We start from the raw sequence: 18950 nt of genomic DNA on the forward strand, positions 1-18950 counted from the left end.
TCGAACGTGCTCGGTCGCGCCACCGCAAGGGGGATGTAGCTCATGATGGTTTGAACACAAACAAACTGAGCGGATTATAACGGACCTTGCGCGAAAGCTTTTAGAGCGGGAAAATTAAATTTTAGTCACATCTGATGTAACTGTGCACTATGACCAACTACAAAGTTTCCTTCCACTCTCACTTGCGTATGACGAACAATACATTGAAAAATACATACATGTATTTTAGATTAACATCAAAGATTGTGCCACTAGATACTTCCATCTCTAATCTACGACTTAGGTAATTAAGTTTGTAAACTTGTAATTGTTGTATTATTCTTTTAATGATTAAATTATCTGTCGAAAACCTAAAAGTCGAAAGTACCATAATATAATAAATATTATATACCAATTGTATATAATATAATGTAATTTTTAAGGTTATTTTTTTCTTTTAACCTTTCAAAAAAATTTGCTACATTAAGCAAAATAAAATCAAATCTGTATCTCTTATCTCCCGCTTACGAACATATTTAACTCTAATAACCTCTTGTCATATTAAGAACACACCCTCGTCACAAAAACGTGACATTTTTTCGCACAACAGAAATTTGAACAATTTCATTTCTTGCGCCAAAACGGGAATTACGTAACAAGATGACTTAAGCTCTTGTCTCATTTAATCCTAACCAGGTCAGAGAAATAGTTAGAGGGACATTACTATGGCAGAGAACAAAATTTTAGCCAGAGATTGTACAAGCAAATTAAAGTCAAGCTGAAATTTTTTCATCCTCTTATATTCTTAAAAAAAGTAAACCTGTATAGAAATATTTTAGGTTCATTTTTCATCGTTCTGTTTTAAAAATGAGAATAAGCAAAGTTTAAGTAAATCTTTCCATTTTAGAAGTTGATTCTTTGACATTTGTAACTTTTTGGAGGCCTATTTTTAAGTAACGTTCCCTATCATTTTCTTATAAGAAAAAATGGTAAGGGAAAGAGTATTTGGCGGAGGGGGGGAGGCATAGGAAGTGGAAATATCCTGTTTATGTGCTTCCAATCCGTCAATTAAAAGTAGGCAATGCATCTGCAATTGGTGCTGCTATTGATATCAGTCGCTTCGTTACTTCGGCGAATTCAAGTGGCTGCTTGCTGGTTTGCTATCTTTTATAATAGTTAAAGGAAATAAACTAACAGCGAAATAATGAAATTAACTCTACTTCTATATAGTCCTCCCAATAATATAAACTCAAATCGAACGTAAACAAAAATGTCAGACCGCAATGACTGATGGAAAGAGACTGCATCGAGCAGCAGCGCATGCTTCCTTATAAAACCTTTTATGAGACTACCCCCAACAGTCCTTCCATTTCTAACAATCTATAATATAAAAAGTTATGTATGTTACTTTACATTCGTTCAATTGTAGACTATTATCTACATGTCATACTAAAAATAAAGAATTCGAGCAAATTTCACTTTCATCGTTTCCGACGCCACTTTTTCTGTCCATGGTTTATTTAATGAAAAACAAAAAATATATAATTTTTTTTATCCTTCCTAAAAGCTTTACCCAAAGGTCCGGTATTAATTCGGCCAGTTTGCTTGTGTTCGGAACCCATTGTGAGCTCAGTGTCCCCTGCGGTCGTATGACCGAGCACGTTCAAAGGAATGTCCCCTACTACAAACGAACCCTTAAATTTGTCGGCCAGTATACGCTATATCTTTACGGACCAACAGCATTGTATCACGGTTACATACAACGAAAGCCACTGTACTTAAACGATTGTTTTATAAAAGTTACTAGTAATTGAAAACATTGTGCAAAATTCAATGCCTCAATATGTATTCCGTACATAAAAATTAGTATTATGTTCAAGAAACAAGATAAGTATTTTCAGAGAGCAAATATTTAAAAAAAAAAACATGGTTAGTATCGCTTCAAAACATAATTAAATAAAAATATTATAATTCTATCACTAAGTATCTGTCATATGAACTCACAAACAAAATTATAATGCTTAATTTTTAGATCTATGCAAATTGGTACAATAAATTATATCGTTTGCGTATATACGAGGGTCACACTGAAAGTTCTTAGAAAATCAAAAACTGAGCAAACTAGCAAGTTGTTATTTATATTATATCTTTTCAAAATATTACTGTAAACATTAATACATCGCTGCATTCGATAGAACCACCGAGAAAACCACTTTGCCCAATCGTCCTTAGGGGTCTCTTCGATGGCCTTCTGGAACGCACCCACTGGGTGTTTGGCGTCCATAAAATTTTTTCCTCGAAGTTTTTCTTTTATTTTCGGGAATAAATAAAGATAGCAAGGTGCGAGGTCGGGGCTAAATGGCGGGTGACCCAGCAATTCCACGTCTGACGACGCCAAATAGTCGATCGTTCGCCCCCAGGTGTGCGAACAGGCGTTGCCGTGATGAAGGAGGATCCTACTTCAAGGTCGTTTTTCTCGATCTTTTTCCAAGACAAGTGGCAAACATTTGTTAGTATACAACTCTGCAGTAAGTAACTTTTAATCTTCTAAAACAATTGTCGCATAATGACCAGTCCTTCCGAAGAATGAGGCCACCATCTTTTTTCCTACACTTCGACCTTTCTTCAAATTAGTTGGCAACTCCTTGGAAGGAAACACCCCCTGAGCAGATTGTCTCTTGGTTTCCGGATCATAGCAATAAATCCAGCTTTCGTCACCCGTAAGCATGTCGAACACAGCTTTTGAGTCACCTCCGTTAAATATTTGTATCATTTCATGGCACCAATCAACACGACGGAGTTTTCGGGCCTCGGTCAAATAATGGGGTATCCACCGGGCACAAAGTTTCCTAATGGCTAAATGTTTGTGGAGGATTTTTTGCACTTGAGTCATATCGATGCCTAAGCTTGTCCGAATCTGTTGATAGGTTACTCTTGGATCAGTCTCTTTCATACATCGCACAACACTGATGTTAACTTCAGTCGTCGCCGCAGAAGGCTGTCCTTGACGCAGAGCATCGTTGAGATTGGTGCGACCACATTAAAACTCCATTAACCAGTTATAAACAGTGGCCCGAGAAGGGTCTTCACCGTGAAAGGCCAATCGAAGTCTGTCATAACATTCTTGTTGACTTAAATGACACCGAAAGTCATACAAAATCATGGTACGAAAATTTTCTCGCGTTAAATTCATACTGGCCTGACACCAACAACTTTCAATTTGCCGCCAAATCGTAAAACAAATGACAAACGAATTAAATTAGTACTCAATAATATTAGCAAAGAGTTCTATTTTCAAAATTTAATCTTATTTTTTTAATATATTCTTAAAAAGTAGCCAGTTCTAAAAACTTTCAGTGTGGCCCTCGTATAAATAAAAAGCAATTTCCCAGTTACAAGTTGATGCTGTTATAACTATTACACAGAGAGCAGACGAGAGACTACACTGCATGCTACTGGCAACGTTCCATCAACCTATACTTTTTGGATTCAATATAACTTTCTTTTGTTAGACGATAAACGAAAGTTACCAAGTTTCCACTGCCGATACTATTACAGAAACATTAGTCCATCCCTCTCTTTTCATTAAAAAACTAGCTTTTACCCGCGACTCCGTCCGCGCGGAATAAAAAATAGAAAACGGAGTAAAAATTATCCTATGTCCTTTTCCTGGTTCTAAGCTACCTGCCCACCAATTTTCAGTCAAATCGATTCAGCCGTTCTTGAGTTATAAATAGTGTAACTAACACAACTTTCTTTTATATATATAGATATAGATGACATTTTATACAATACTTTCAACAGCGGAATACAAGCCAGCCAGTTCTCCGAACACAATACTATAGTAGTACCACTCAATGTATTCATAATAGATTTAAGGTTCTTCTAATGTACGAATATTTTACCTTCATAGTTATATTTTGGTAAAATAAATACGGTTAGATAGTTAAATCATGTTGTATGTCTCCTGGTGCATTTTAAATGTATAAAATTAAAAAAAAAATCTAGATAAAATTACATGGATAAAGTTGCACTTTAACGTAAGCCTATTTAAGTGCACTTTGTTGTTTAAAACGAAAAGCGTGTTATTGTAGAAAAGCATGTAAAAGCATTGCGATGTTGCACTCTCATACGGAAAAGTGTTATTAAATATGTACATAGGTGTCTTAACCTTGCTGTTTTTTTATCGGAGATCAACTTTATATTGCTTACTTGGTACACTAAGTTCCATTAGGAGAATTATTTTTAAAAACTATGGTCATGGATGTAATTAGAGAAAGTACATTTTCAACAATACTTTTTTTTCATAAAGACTGATAACCTTTCTGAATGTTGCGATTTTGATACTCGAATTCATTATCGTGTTAGTTACACTATTTATAACTCAAGAACGGCTGAATCGATTTGACTGAAAATTGGTGGGTAGATAGCTTAGAACCAGGAAACGGACATAGGATAATTTTTACCCCGTTTTCTATTTTTTATTCCGCGCGGACGGAGTCGCGGGTAAAAGCTAGTCTTATATATATATAAAAAAGTCGTGTTAGTTACACTATTTATAACTCAAGAACGGCTGAATTGATTTGACTGAAAATTGGTGGGCAGGTAGCTTCGAACCAGGAAAAGGACATAGGATAATTTTTACCCCGTTTTCTATTTTTTATTCCGCGCGGACGGAGTCGCGGGTAAAAGCTAGTTACTTATAGAAAGATTTCAATCATGGAGTATATAGAACGTATGATTTTCTTGTGGCGAAAAATCTCAAACTTGTATGTTAAAAAATATTTTAGATACTTAAAATGTAGTACATTCTTAATGTAATTTAATATTAGTTAGTTTTATTTGAATTCTCAATTTCATTGATACCGAAACCGGAGATCGAATCTGCTGTCATTCAGGATATAGGTAAAAAAAAGTCAAGAATATTTATAAGTCACCTATATTTTTGGATATTATTACCTAATTTCTTCACTAAATAGTCAATACAGTTAAAAATCCATTTCAAATAATACTTCTAGTATTTTATACAAATAACATTAAAGTTTAAAAGTATTTAGATTCACCTTTTCAACGTAAAACGTGTAAAGAAATAAAATGAGAGGTAAAATACACATGCTCGAGTTCCGGGTTAATCTAGTTCAATCAGGTGCATAAGGGTTGAATGCTCAATGAGGCCACGGAGAATTTGTTACCTATTGATAAATTAAATTGAAGTAACCTAATCTTTGTGTAAGTATAAAATGTTTACAATATAAGTAATTTAAGTTATTCATTGTAGTTGCATTAAAAAAGAATTAAAAACAAATAAATTATTATATATTTTATGATTTTATAATATATTCTATTTAGGAACTGTTTATCCACTTGAATCCCTTCTAGTGCAGATGAACATATATCTATACACACAAATCAAATCAAATAAACTGAAGAAAAAATGAAATTGTTAGTGAAATAATCATAAATAGCAAAAAATAAATAAACAGTATTACAATTGGATTATATGACACTTACCACTTGTACATTAACGAATACCTTTAATTTCGGACAACACAAATGGTTTTAGTTGCGACCAAGTCTAGAAGAATTCCAGTGCCTTTATTTTGATAAAGTATACCCAGTTAACTACTCGCGGCAATCCTCTGGGAAACGTAACACGTTTTGTCCGCTCGGCATTACCGCCGTCTCTACTATGAAAGACAATTGTGCTGCCATTTTCACCGGCTTTCGATAGCAAATGTACCAGTTCAATTTGCTACCTGTTTCTTTCAGTAAGCTGCTTATAATGTACATTGTCTTGAAAGTAAATATTTAATTAAAGTGAAGAAATAAATTAAAAATCCCTGTTTGATAATCATAATATCTATTATTATTATTAGGCATCACGGAATAAAATGTCGTATTAAATAAATTGATGTAATATCTAAATACCACAATTCTATATAAATAAGTACATATTTAAAAAAAGTGCAGCTAGCAACAATAAAATAATACCTCTAAACGATGTATAAAAAACAAATGACGCACTTCGTTTCTGTCCTGCGAAATAACGTGACGCGAAAGCTCGAACGAATGGGATATTTTATCAATTTTGGCCGATAAAAGCTATCATCTACACCTGAGAGCTATTTTACGTCCCGCTTCCAAATATCGTAACATATCATACGATTTAAATTTTGCATGATTTGAATATTCTACGAAAAATTTCATCTCCAACAAAAAAAAAAATACAATTGTGTCAAAAAATTTTATAGACATAAGTATAACATTTCACAACATATAACTTTGTGAAAATGCCATAGTTGTAATGTAGAAAATCATTAAAACAATTGCAAGAATGGTTTAAACGACTTGACTGAAAAGTGTTATTGGAAAGTAAATTGAAGTGAATAGTGCAAAAAAATTTGCCTGAACTGCAAGGAACCCGCCACTCTCAACATGTAAGTAACTAATGTTTATTTTAAGTTAATTTTTAATCAAAATTTTTATATCTGACTAACAGGATCGTCCTAAGGAGGACAAAGAGTCACACATATAATGGTGGTTGGTGGGCGCCTCTTAAGGAACGTCACATATATAATGGTGGTCGGTGGGAGACTTAGAGGAACGTCCTAAGATGGACAAAGAGTCACATATATAATGGTGTTTGGTGGGAAACTCTTACAGGAACGACCTAAGGACGAAAAAGAGTCATAAATATAATGGTGATTGGTGGGAGACTCTTACAAGATCGTCCTATGGAGGACAAAGAATCACACATATAATGGTGGTTGGTGGGCGACTCTTAAGGAACGTCCTAAGATGGAAAAAGAGTCACATATATAATGGTGGTCGGCGGGAGACTCTTAAGGTATGTCCTAAGAAGGACAAAGAGTCACATATATAATGGTGGTTGGTGGGAAACTCTTAAGGAATGTCCTAAGAAGGAAAAGAGTCACAAATATAATGGTGGTTGGTGGACGCTTACAGGAACGTCCTAAATCCATCCCATCCATCCATCCATCTATCCATCATTTCAATCATTTATAATATTATTACTGTAGATTAGAAAAACGAATGAATTGTGAATTTCCAAGATCACAATTTTTTATACAATAGATCTTTCGTTAATTTTGAAAACAAAAACGCGCTTGTTACAGTCATAATTTAAGTAGAACACGTGAGGCCGACGTGAGCTTGAAGAGAATTATATCAAAAAGTTTTTATGTCGATAAATTGCCTGCAACAATTGATAATACCGAAGTTTTTTGATACGAAATCAATGTCAAATTTTAATTAACAGGTTTATTGGGCAAGGATAATGAATTTTCCTATGTCTAGGTCATTTTATAGATTACTAACAACACAAATAAGAAAAGTATGCGAATCGCTCATAATAAAATTGTCTTTTTAAATTCGGCTACAAAAAGTATTAAAGTATCGAAGCCGTTCGTTTACACGTACGAGCGAAAAAAATAAAAGTCATCTGCCATAATGAAATAACAACGTGTAATTTATGGTGCTTAATATGACTCGACACTTTTCTTTTTTTTTTTACACAGGGTACGTTAATTCAAATCTATTTAAATATACATACATAAAAACTATACTGACACAATATTCACTTTAAAATTAAACCAAATAATTTTAAATATGGAAAAGAATACGATAAAAACTTTTATAATTTTTTTTGAATCGTCAGGACACCCCGCCAAAGTTTCACATATATACTCCAGTTATTTAGAAATGAAAAGAAGACCACCATACAAACATGGATTTTTTTATATAATTAAAAATTATAAATACAGTCGAACCTGAGTAAGCGAGACACCTCTATAAGCAAGAGTCATTATCCGATCCCGATGGAATACTTCAAGAAGAGAAGAAACCTCTATTAGCGAAAAAAATATTGCGGGCCCTTGGACTCTTGTTCATTGAAGTTCGTCTATATAGAGTACAGAATAATTAACTATTTGACATACACAATTACTATGAATCCAAAGTGTTTCATTATACAATCTCTTGTTTAGTCGCAACTAGCTGTCGCGACTCCGTACGGGCGTAATTAAAAAAAAATCGTAATAAGTAGCCTATGTGTTCTCCCAGACTATGTTCTACATTTGTGCAATGAAGGTTGAGCCGTTTCGATGATACCTTCAAACAAACATCCATCCATCTATTCATCCAACCATCTAAACATTCGCATTTATAATATTAGTATGATCACGTTTGCAGTCCACACACGGAATATACTATCAAGGAATGTGCTATTGCTCTAGGGTGCGTTATTTTTTTCTTAGATGCGAGGGTTTGCTGTTTTGCACATCAAAGGTGCACTTCACTTCAAAGCTTATACTCAACTTGCTCATTTTCCAATGCCTTCTTATGTGAATGTACGTTTAAAATACATGTTTTCTTGAGACGCCTCGCAGTAGTGTCAACATATCTCTATTCTTGGAATGTAATTGTTGGTTTTGACTAAAAAAATAAACAACTGAACAGTTTTCTAAGTATCTATGATGGTAATTATCAAAAATTTAAATATATTTTTTATATCTATCGAAGTGAACTTTGCCAAGTGAATCTTCAGATTTAGTAATTAATAGACATACAGAGAGCATATTACTTAATGAAAGAGGTTTTATTTTGCGCCCACACAGTCTAAATTCTGCAATGACAAGTGTAGTAACAGAATTCTTGGAACACAGGGACATTCGAGATAAAGCACTCGAGATGGTTAAGAGGCAGGAACATCAAAGGGCCTTGCCAACCTGGCGTAGCCGACTGCTTGATGAACGATATGTTCATAAGCGCGTAGTCGAAGCGATTCTGCCGGTTTTTGGGTCGTGGATGCAGCACCGAGAAGGTAGCTTAACGTATCGCCTTACACAGATATTCACCGGGCATGGGTGTTTCGGAGATTATCTGTGTAGGATCGGACGAAAGCCATCGGCTTGCTGCTTCCACTGTGGTGGAAACGAGGACTCTGCGTCACACACCCTGGCGATATGTTCGGCTTGGCAGCCAGAACGGCGGGTTTTACAACAACATGTTGGTTCGGATCTGTCTCTGCCTGCTCTTATTACAGCAATGCTAAGCAGGACTGCAGCTTGGAGAGCAGTGGCCTCCTTTTGCGAAGCCGTTATGCAGAAAAAAGAGGCGTCTGAGAGAGCTCGAGAGAGGGGAAATCCCGTCCGGGGACGTCGCAGACGACCTCGAAATGGTCCGCGTTGATGGGATTGCTGATAGCATGATTGGCTCTTGGGGTCTCCGGTACATAGGGTAGGGGCACTATGCACCAACAGAGGGGCTCCGAGGAGGTAGAAGATTGTTAGGGAAGGGTTACTTTCGTAGCAAAGCGCTGGGGAGCCGCGGTTGCGTTCCTATTTGGAGATCCCGTGACTCCTCGTTAGTGCTGTGGGCGACCACCGTGGGGTTTTAGTCGGTGCAAGCCCGACATAACTTATCTTTACCCCTATAAAGATAAGTATGCGTAAGGCATTTCCCCACGTTAAAAAAAAAAAAAAACAGAATTCTTGGAATGTATTAAAAAGTCTATTTTCAATTTTTGAAGGCATTTTTTCAGAGGCGATGTCGAAAAATTCCATCCTAGATAATAAGTAAAAGTATTCGGACTGTAATACACCACGTCGTAGTATCAGCCGCGAAGTGCAATTAGCATAAAAGTAAAGATATAATATAACAAAATAATTTATGTTATCGTTCCAATGTTTAAAGTATCCTTTAATTACTAAACTTATAAAATTTATGCATACAGTTCGAAGCACATTGAGCTTTATACTGATGCGTTATTACGTGACCTTTCTAAGTTATATCGAGGACATGTTGAGAATTTACTATTACACTATCTTGTAACGAAATTCTACAATAAAATTATTATATTAACTGCATTGTATCATTAATTTGGTACATAAAAATTGTTAAATTATTCTTTAAGATATTAAAAATACATTTGAAATATTTTTCATAATATATTCATTCATATATACACATATATATTCATTCTTAAGACCCTCTATTTTTCAAACCAAGAATCTTTATTAATTGTTAATACCACATTTTCTGACAGATTTATAACCATGCGTTTTACTAGCACTTCTGAAACACATACAATTGTAACTTTGCTAAATCAAATTATTATTAAAATGAAGTGCCATTCTAATATACTATTCAAGTTATTACTTAACTTAGGACTATGTTATGTAAAAATCTTAAGAGCTTTAAGCTGAACAAGAGCAAACTAAGTTAGCACACGATAAATCGTTGCGTACATTATTTCACAAGTTGGTTCTAAGCACGTGTCTTATCTTTTGCAGGTAATAGTGCCCAAGTCTACGTCATTGTGGCACGAGTAAACACATTACAACTTATAACAATCATTTCACTTACCTGAGATTTTTACATCCTTCGTAATTTATAGGCAAACTATTGGCTTATAACTATCCTAAGAATAAAATGACACATTTGGTACGAATATGTTATTACGAGTTACGAGTTGTAACAAATTCACAAAACGGGCCATGTTTGGTTGTAGTTTTTTTAATTACATTTTTTAGATATCGTTTTTTGCTTTTAATTGAGATATACACATAAAAAAGGTTTTAATGTCAGCGATTTTAATACAGATAATGTCACAAATGTCAAAAAGCCTGTCATTCGTATCTGTCAATCGCAGAAAAACTTTACCAATTTATTTCACAAAACTATAATAGAATTTCTAAAATGCTAATGCTACATAAATTAAGATCTAAACTTAATGTACGTGTGTCAATAAATGGTTAGTTTTTTATGTTTAAAAATATATTACATAATATTTATTTTTAGCTACGATGTCTACTTAGAAATGTTTCAACTTCAAAGCAGCTTCGTAGCGACGAGCTTGTTGTACATAGAGACAATCCTGAAAATAATCCAAAAACCCCTTTCGAATTTAGTGAGGCAAACTTAAATGTAAGTTGAACATATTTTATCGTATATCACAACGATACTATGTTATAAAAATAGCTTATCTGACATTTTGGTGGAGGCAATTTTCGAACCAGGGAAAGGTCCAATTTTTTCGAATTACCAAGAAAATCAATTACACATCTGCGGTTCCTCTGGTATTGTAGATGTTCAAGGGCGTCGTTGAACACCTCGGTTTCCGCTGCTAGTTTGCCCCCTTTTTCTTATATACATAAAAAATATTGCCTCTAAAGGTATGGATAAATCGATGTTTTTATACAATCCGAACTTACCAGCTGCAAGAATTTATTTCGGAATATTAATTTACGAAGTGTAAACAAAACTACCCGTCCATGAAATAGGAATGTAAACCTAAGATGCTTGGAGAAAAACAGGAAAAAGAGTTGATATTCGTTACCAAAAAGTCTCGGTTTAATTATCATATAATGTTTTTCATTTTAGCGTTTGTGTGCAATAATTCAAAACTACCCGGAGGGGGCGCAGCGGTCGGCGTTAGGTGCTGCGTTGGACTTGGTTCAGAGACAAATTGGATGGATCCCGATATCAGCCATGCATAAAGTAGCAGAGATTCTATCTTTACCAAGAATGAGAGTTTATGAATTTGCAACTTTCTATACAATGTGTAAAAGGTATGAGCAATGAGACTATTATTTCTGCATAACTCTGTCGGCAAAAATTTGAACGGCCGCCTGAAATCAATATTAAGCCATTCGTTCACATATTAAGTGTATATTTTTTTAGGCGCAATAGAGGAAAATTTAATGTTAAAGTTTGTGTAACCACACCGTGCATGATTCGCGGATCCGATATTATTTTGCAAGCGGTAGAGGTTGCGACGAAATGTAAAACTGGGGGACTATCTGAGGATGGGGTTTTCGGAGTAGATATTGTCCAGTGTCAAGGAGCATGTGCCAATGCCCCAGTAATGGTGGTCAACGATGACTACTACGTAAGTCAATATTTTTTCTATTTAAGCATACTTGAACTGAGATTATCCTCCTATCATTCCATTGAAATTGTAATGAGTTGTTTTATTTGTTCGGTTGACGAATAGGTTGTTATCGGATCCGAGTTTAAAACCACACAGTCTTCAATTATGTCAATCAATCGATACGAGGATATGAGTAGAATATTTCGGCCGGTGATGAAACACTCTTAATATATAATTAAATCTATGTAAATACATTAAAGTCTTGTTTCACAATGTCCAACTAAAGTGCTGGATTACAAACTTTAAATGTTAAAAATTTCAAAAGTGGTTTTTATCTAATTCAGTTTTTTTTCCAGGAGGATTTAACTCTAGACAATGTTTATGAGATAATTAATGCACTTAAAGCTGGATGTATACCACCACAAGGCCCCCAGTAAGTATTATATTGTTTGTAGTGCAATATATTTTTGTAATATACAATTTATTGCTATTATTTTTTATAACAGGAGCGGAAGATTCTGTGCTGAGCCGTGTTGTGGTCAGGCAAGCTTATTGGAACCACCACCGGCACCCGGATTTAAGTTACAACCTGCGCTCGCAAAATAAAAAAGATTTGTTTCCATTTTTATTGCAATTTACTCGTCACATTATGTTGTCAATGATAGGACAAGATTTTTTTTTAATTTCTATTTAGTTTAATTAAAATAACTTAAATGAAATTAAATACATTTAATTTAAAAATATAGTCAGTTATTTTGTGGAAATTTATAACTGTTTTATGACACGAAATTATAATAACAATTTATCTGAAAATACTCGTAGGAAATGAGGAAGACAACTTTGTTAATCCAAATGACTCCGCAGGGAGGTTTATTAAACAGAATTAAATTACGAAGGTGGATTAAAAAGGTTCAAAAATAAATTTTAATACAAGAATTTGTAACAAAATTATAATATTATGAGAGATTTTTGGTGATAGTTTTTTCAAATCGTAGAATTTGTCAACAAAAATTATCGTAATTATATAATACTTAAATTATTCCGTTTCGTACGGTTAAACAAAAACATTTAGTAAATTTAAGCTTAAGTCCAGTTTTGTATTACGTGCGATTTTAAATATTAGAAAAAAAAAAACATATTGGAAGGTTAAGAAAGTTTATTCAAACTGAAGCTAGACCTGAGCGAATAATTTGAAATCTAAATTCTTGGGACTTATTCTGAGGTGCAAGATGAGAAGAGAAAGAAATTAAGCCAGTATTTCTAGAGGTATTAAAATATTATGTTTTTACTAAGATCTCAACAAATCCGTTTTCTTATCGTATTTGCATATTTTCCTTAATGAGAAAACAATATTCATTTAGCGGGAATTCGAGATTTGTAATTTTTATTTCATGAAATGCGAGTTTGAAAAAATGAAGAGATTTTCTTTCTACAAAGATTTTTAACTTGTTCGGTAAATACTTTTACACTTTTGGGATGTAGCTTAATTCTTTCGACTTATTTGTTAACTTTGAAAGAAATTAGGATTTTATCTGTGAAGTTATTTTAACATTGTATCTTTAGGATCCATTATCTTAATTTGCATAACTTAGAAATTGCTTAACGAAGGCGTTGGGATTTTTTTTGTAATGTTTGCTTTAAACATTTTAGAGACTAACATTTTTGCATTTCTTTTTGTTAAAACAAGGACTACGATATGTACCATGTAAAGGTTGCATTAATTGCAAAAAATGTTTACGATTGATTATTTCTTTAGAATTTCGACTAATACCCAACGCTGATTTCGCAGCAATTCTGCAGCACTATTCTGTGATAGAAAATGAATACCTTATATTTTTTCAAGAAAGATAATTACAAAATGTACGTAACATTTTGTAATAATAATAATTGAAATCGTAAATATAATTAAAAAAATAATACAATCAAAGAAATTACACAATTAAAAGTTTTAATCTTCAGGTTTAAATTATAAAAGGGTAACCTATGAGTTCTCTTTAATATTTAGTTTTTTATTTACGAATGCTATTGTAATAATTATTTATTAATTTAGACACATTTTATTAATTGCTTTTGAATAAAACCTTTAAATATTAATCAACAACAGTTCATCAAAGTGTGTAGTTTATTGTTTGAAGTCGACTAAATGGTAATAAATCTCTATATAGTGACATTATCAGATTGATATTATTAAAATAAATACGAGTAGTCTGCATACAAAAATAGCTAGTGTTCGTAATAGCATTGAAAATTAAATTCGATTTTACGTATTATTCCGTAAGTTGCGCATTGCGAGCTGCTAGTAGACAGTAACAATAAATTCTCAAAAGCAATTTCAAGTCACGTTAACATATTGTATCCCCTGAGACCGAAGCCGATTGTAATTAAGTAGGTACTGATAGTTACGATAGATGGCGGTGTTAAGTATTAATCACTAGTGGTAGAGAAAAAAAATTCTGTCTTATTCATTGAAAAGCTAAGAAACCCCACTGACTCAATTCATAACACACAAGGGTAGAATAAGAATCGAATCACACCTCACTCATTTAAATCCGTTCAAGAAATCACAGGGTAATGGACATACAAACATATCTGCTTAAAACATTAACCCACAGTCGAGCAATAAAACTGGCGGTTTGTCTCTGGATTATTTACTTCAATTATTACACGTTAATAAAAAGAAAAAAGTAACATTTTATATTTTATATCTGTATGTACTAAGCTGTCAGGGGTTATATTAAAGCGTGTAAAGCCAAAGCTCCGGATAAAATCCACTTTGTAATACATGCCTTGATTAACATATGGGTGAAAAAATAAATAGCTTATGGACTTTTTGAAATTGCTTTTACACTCTGTCGGCTCTGAATATGACATTTTTAATAGCTTTGCTTTTAATCAATTTTATACGAATATATTATATGCTTATTTATGTTTAAACGTAATAACTTCTGCATAATACATAAGTATAGTTAATTTTAATTAAGTTATAGCCCTAGCCTTGTGAAAGCTGATGCTCAAAAGTTGAATTTTGTCTTAACTAACTGATAACTGGTCTATATTATGTACTCATTTTGATAATTCCATCTATTTATAGATGTTAGGCAAAAATATACGTATTAATACTAATAACTTTTTTAATCTAGACCATGATTCATATGAGTTATCGCAGATCTCTTGAAATATCTACATTTGGTAAATTTGACCACTATGGTATCTGGTATGGTATATGGTCTGGTATAGATGGTATGTCCTTAATTAGTTAAACTGAATTATTTTATAAATAAAATAGTAAAATTGCGCTACATTAATTTGAACATTATGCAAACAATAAAACCGAAAAGATTTTCATAACAAAATGTAGAAAGTTGAATGGAAATTAAAAAAGAGCGACTTAAAAGCGCTGTTTGTTTTTCCTAATTACACAAGTATAAAGTACATTTTTGAAGCTGAAATATACTGCAGAGGAAGGCTTCAACTGACTAACTTTTTCTTTTAAAATTACTTTCATTTTGTGTGATTTCGTCATATTACCGAATATTTTCGCATGCAATTTGGCCTATTAATGGCTAATATGCGGGTTTTAACTTTGAAAAATGCAGTTTTATTTTCCGCGCTACATTCGTTGCATAATTAAACTGCGCTACGTAACTTACTGTTCATTAATAAAATTATTATTTTGGAAAACGTTTTGAAAAAAAAAAAAAAAAAAAACAATGGTTCAATTAAATAAAAATGTGTGTTTCGATCCTCGATTTACATATGTACATTTATCCGACGTTCTTACGACGAAGGAATACATCGTGATGCAACCTGCACATATCTGAGAAGAGATTCAATGATATGTGTAAAAATGTATATAAATCTATATGTTGGTAAAGTTTGACATTTTATTTGAATTTTATTAATAAAACTAGCAGTCGCCCTTGAATTCATCAGCTCTCAAATTAAAAAAAGAAAAAGCAGCCCATACTATAACCGCATACATCAGCTACCTTCCCGTCAAAATCGTGTCAAAATCAACCTAGCCGTTTCAGAGACTAAGAAAAAAAAATGGTTTTTCGTTATCACTACGCAAGCACATCGTATGTACGAATTATGTTTTTTTTCACCTTTTTAAATATAGACACTCCAATTTTATTATATGCATAGATTACTACATTGTATTACCATACAATAAGAGGTTTATCATATCGCTGAGCACTATTTCCATATCATTGAATTGGAAGTTACTACTTAATCATTCTACAGTAAGATGTTTATGACAGTTCGGAGACGTTTTATATTGAAAGTGATGAATTAGTAGATAAATCTCGAGCAGAAAACTAATTTACTCTGTCTGTTAGTAATACCAGTTAAAGGAGATTTTTACTGTAAGTACGGGTAAGTAAAAATGTTGATATTTAAGTGGTACAAAATTAATTACATACTTATTCATTATCAAGCTCATAATAAAAATATGAGTTAATACTTGTGGCCCGCGACTCCGTCCGCGCGGATTTAAAAAAACAACGTAATAAATAGCATATGTGTTCTTCTAGACTAAGTTCTACATCTGTGCGAAATTTCATCAAGATCTGTTGAGCCGTTCCGGAGATACCTTCAAACAAACATCCATCTATCCATCTAAACATTCGCATTTATAACATTAGTTAGATTCTATAGATGACAAATAAATATTTACAGTATAGACAGAAATATTTTTCATAATGAATATTGTGAAAAACATGTGACAATAATAAGAATTTTTAACCTCCCAAAACTTGGTAAATTGATGTACCGAAAAATTCTAATATAGTTATTCGCATCCATGATATGAAATGTATTCGTAGTGAATAGAACTTTTGCTCCTTCTGGAATTTGTATCTCGTCTCTTTGCACACAGGGACGTGTCAGGAATACATAATGTATTTTCCCAGTATACGCTATATTTTGTAACAAGAATTCTCTAAACAAATAGGTAAATTACTAATCTTTTTCCAAGAGGTTAATATGTTTCACCAAATAGTCTAGTTAACGGTTTTTTTTAATCGCTTTAACATCGGTCATATTAGTGTCATTCCGAAGAAATCCATAACCAACGAGTATGTATTCGTAGAAGATACTAGCTGTTGCCCGCACCTCCGTCCGCGCGCAGTTAAAAAAAACTTAATAGGGGTATGAAAAATATGTTGGCCGATTCTCAGACCTACTGAATATGCTCACAAAATTTCATGAGAATCGGTCAAGCCGTTTCGGAGGAGTTCGAGTTAGAACCCCGTGACACGAGAATTTTATATATTAGATAAGATGGATGTAGTAAAACGAAAGGGACAAAGATAGACAAAGAGAGGTTACAGGCGTTAGTATTTTGTTATTCGTCTTCGATGTCTTTGTCTAATTACATTGATTCCAATGAAATAAATGAATTGAGAGGGAAGCGCTGGGTTGTAAATGTCATGCGGTCACCTCATCAAATAGTGACCGGATCGAATGCTAAGCGACGTCCAGATAACCGCAGTCGTCTTGTTATCTTGTCTCCAGATAGTCTAGATCTACTATGAATAGTATAAAAACAGAAGCTTCAATTCTAAAAGCAAATTCAATGACTCAGAATCGTATTTGTTGCATAAATATTTTGAGAAGACGTTGTCTTCTATAACACAGGTTACGTCTAGCACATGTGACAGAGCTCTATTAAATTTTTAAACAAATTTTTAGCTTAAAAAAGGATTTTTTTATATTCGTAAATGTTTAGATCTGTTGCAAAATATAAATGTTTAATGTTGGAATCTCTAAGTTTTCTTCTTTAATAATTTTGACGTCAGTTAAATTGGTTACACATAACAATGGTAAACATATTGTTTAAGATAATAGTAAACATTATCATAGTATAATAATTCAATCCATTGCAATCACGATTTTATCTCATCGTAAGGTTCTAATTAATACAAGAGATCGTCATAAATACAATAAGCTTAATTAGACGTAGTATAAATACGAACAATAAATAAAAATAAAATAAAGTGGATACAAGTGCAATTCTGTGTGCAGTTTTAAAGTATATAACCAATTATCTGGATGAAAGCTCAAGTTTGTTTTCAATCATCGTCCACTTTACAGATAGTTACCAACTTATACTGTACTGTTTTATTGTTTGCGATCGCAGTTTTTGTTCCTATTTTATTTAATCGTTAATAAAGTTTTTTTGAAATTATCTTTATGATTTTTTGAAACAGCATATATTAATCTGAACTTTGTTGTTTTAATTTCAATAGGTCTTCCAACAACTCGTTTTCCAATCCGATTATTGAGCATATAGACAAGATGAAAACTTTGACGTATTCTTAACTATGCTTATTAGACGTATTTATACATCTAATAAGCATAGTTAACTCACGAGCTAATATTTCACAGTCTTCAGAAAGAATAACCTTAATTTATGAATTTTACAAGGAATAAATTTACAATCGTACAAAATGTTCACTCAAATTTACTACTGCGTAGTAATTTGTTTGTACGTTGTTACTAAAATAGATTCATATGATATGCACAATGTAATTCACACACACCCAATGAATTCCATTCCGGATAATGGATTCATTAATGTTCAGGCGTCGCATGTTGTCGCCATACATCAAATACGTCAATACAATATGTATACGTGACAAAGTTATGGTACAAATTATGTTAAATGTAACATATTGCTTGTTACCCTATTCCCATGTAACTTATAATTTATAGAGATGAATTTAATTACCCTTTTGGAAAGATTCCTTCCGTGCCGGCATCGAACGACACTATAGACCGCCAGGTATCATCCACACCACTTTGATAGCTGTCATTCCTGAACGGTGCAATTCTTTTGGATTTTCTGCCATTCACAGCTGCGTTGTGGAACGGCCTATTCTCGGCGGTATTTCCAAACCAGTAAAACTTAGGGTCCTTCGATAAGCGAGCGTATTTGTTTCTAAAATGCCTGCAATCATTTGCAGTTCCTCTGATATCACCGATGTCTATAGGTGTCGATGATTACTTCTGTGTCCCAACCGCTCGTTGGCTGGTAAAAAAATACTTTTTGTTATCTTTTTGAGATTTTTCCTAC

The 18950-nt window shown here is 33.2% G+C and overlaps 1 protein-coding gene across 1 annotated transcript; it reads left to right on the forward strand.

Annotated features, from left to right (window-relative positions):
- The first annotated feature begins 5073 nt into the window (after positions 1-5073).
- LOC106717585 (NADH dehydrogenase [ubiquinone] flavoprotein 2, mitochondrial) lies at positions 5074-12478 on the forward strand. Its single transcript, XM_045681279.1, has 7 exons — positions 5074-5125; positions 6397-6416; positions 10801-10926; positions 11383-11570; positions 11683-11890; positions 12229-12305; positions 12379-12478. The coding sequence occupies exons 1-7, from the start codon at positions 5074-5076 to the stop codon at positions 12476-12478; spliced, it is 771 nt and encodes a 256-aa protein (XP_045537235.1).
- Positions 12479-18950: the final 6472 nt, after the last annotated feature.

Source organism: Papilio machaon, chromosome 2, assembly GCF_912999745.1.
Source record: "Papilio machaon chromosome 2, ilPapMach1.1, whole genome shotgun sequence".
In the NCBI taxonomy this organism is placed as follows: domain Eukaryota; kingdom Metazoa; phylum Arthropoda; class Insecta; order Lepidoptera; family Papilionidae; genus Papilio; species Papilio machaon.

Coding starts and splice junctions, on each gene's coding strand:
- LOC106717585 (XM_045681279.1), top strand. CDS start 5,074: ATGAGAGGTAAAATACACATGCTCGAGTTCCGGGTTAATCTAGTTCAA. Junction 6,417..10,800: donor GAACCCGCCACTCTCAACAT/GTAAGTAACTAA, acceptor ATTTATTTTTAG/CTACGATGTCTACTTAGAAA. Junction 12,306..12,378: donor ATACCACCACAAGGCCCCCA/GTAAGTATTATA, acceptor TTTTTATAACAG/GAGCGGAAGATTCTGTGCTG.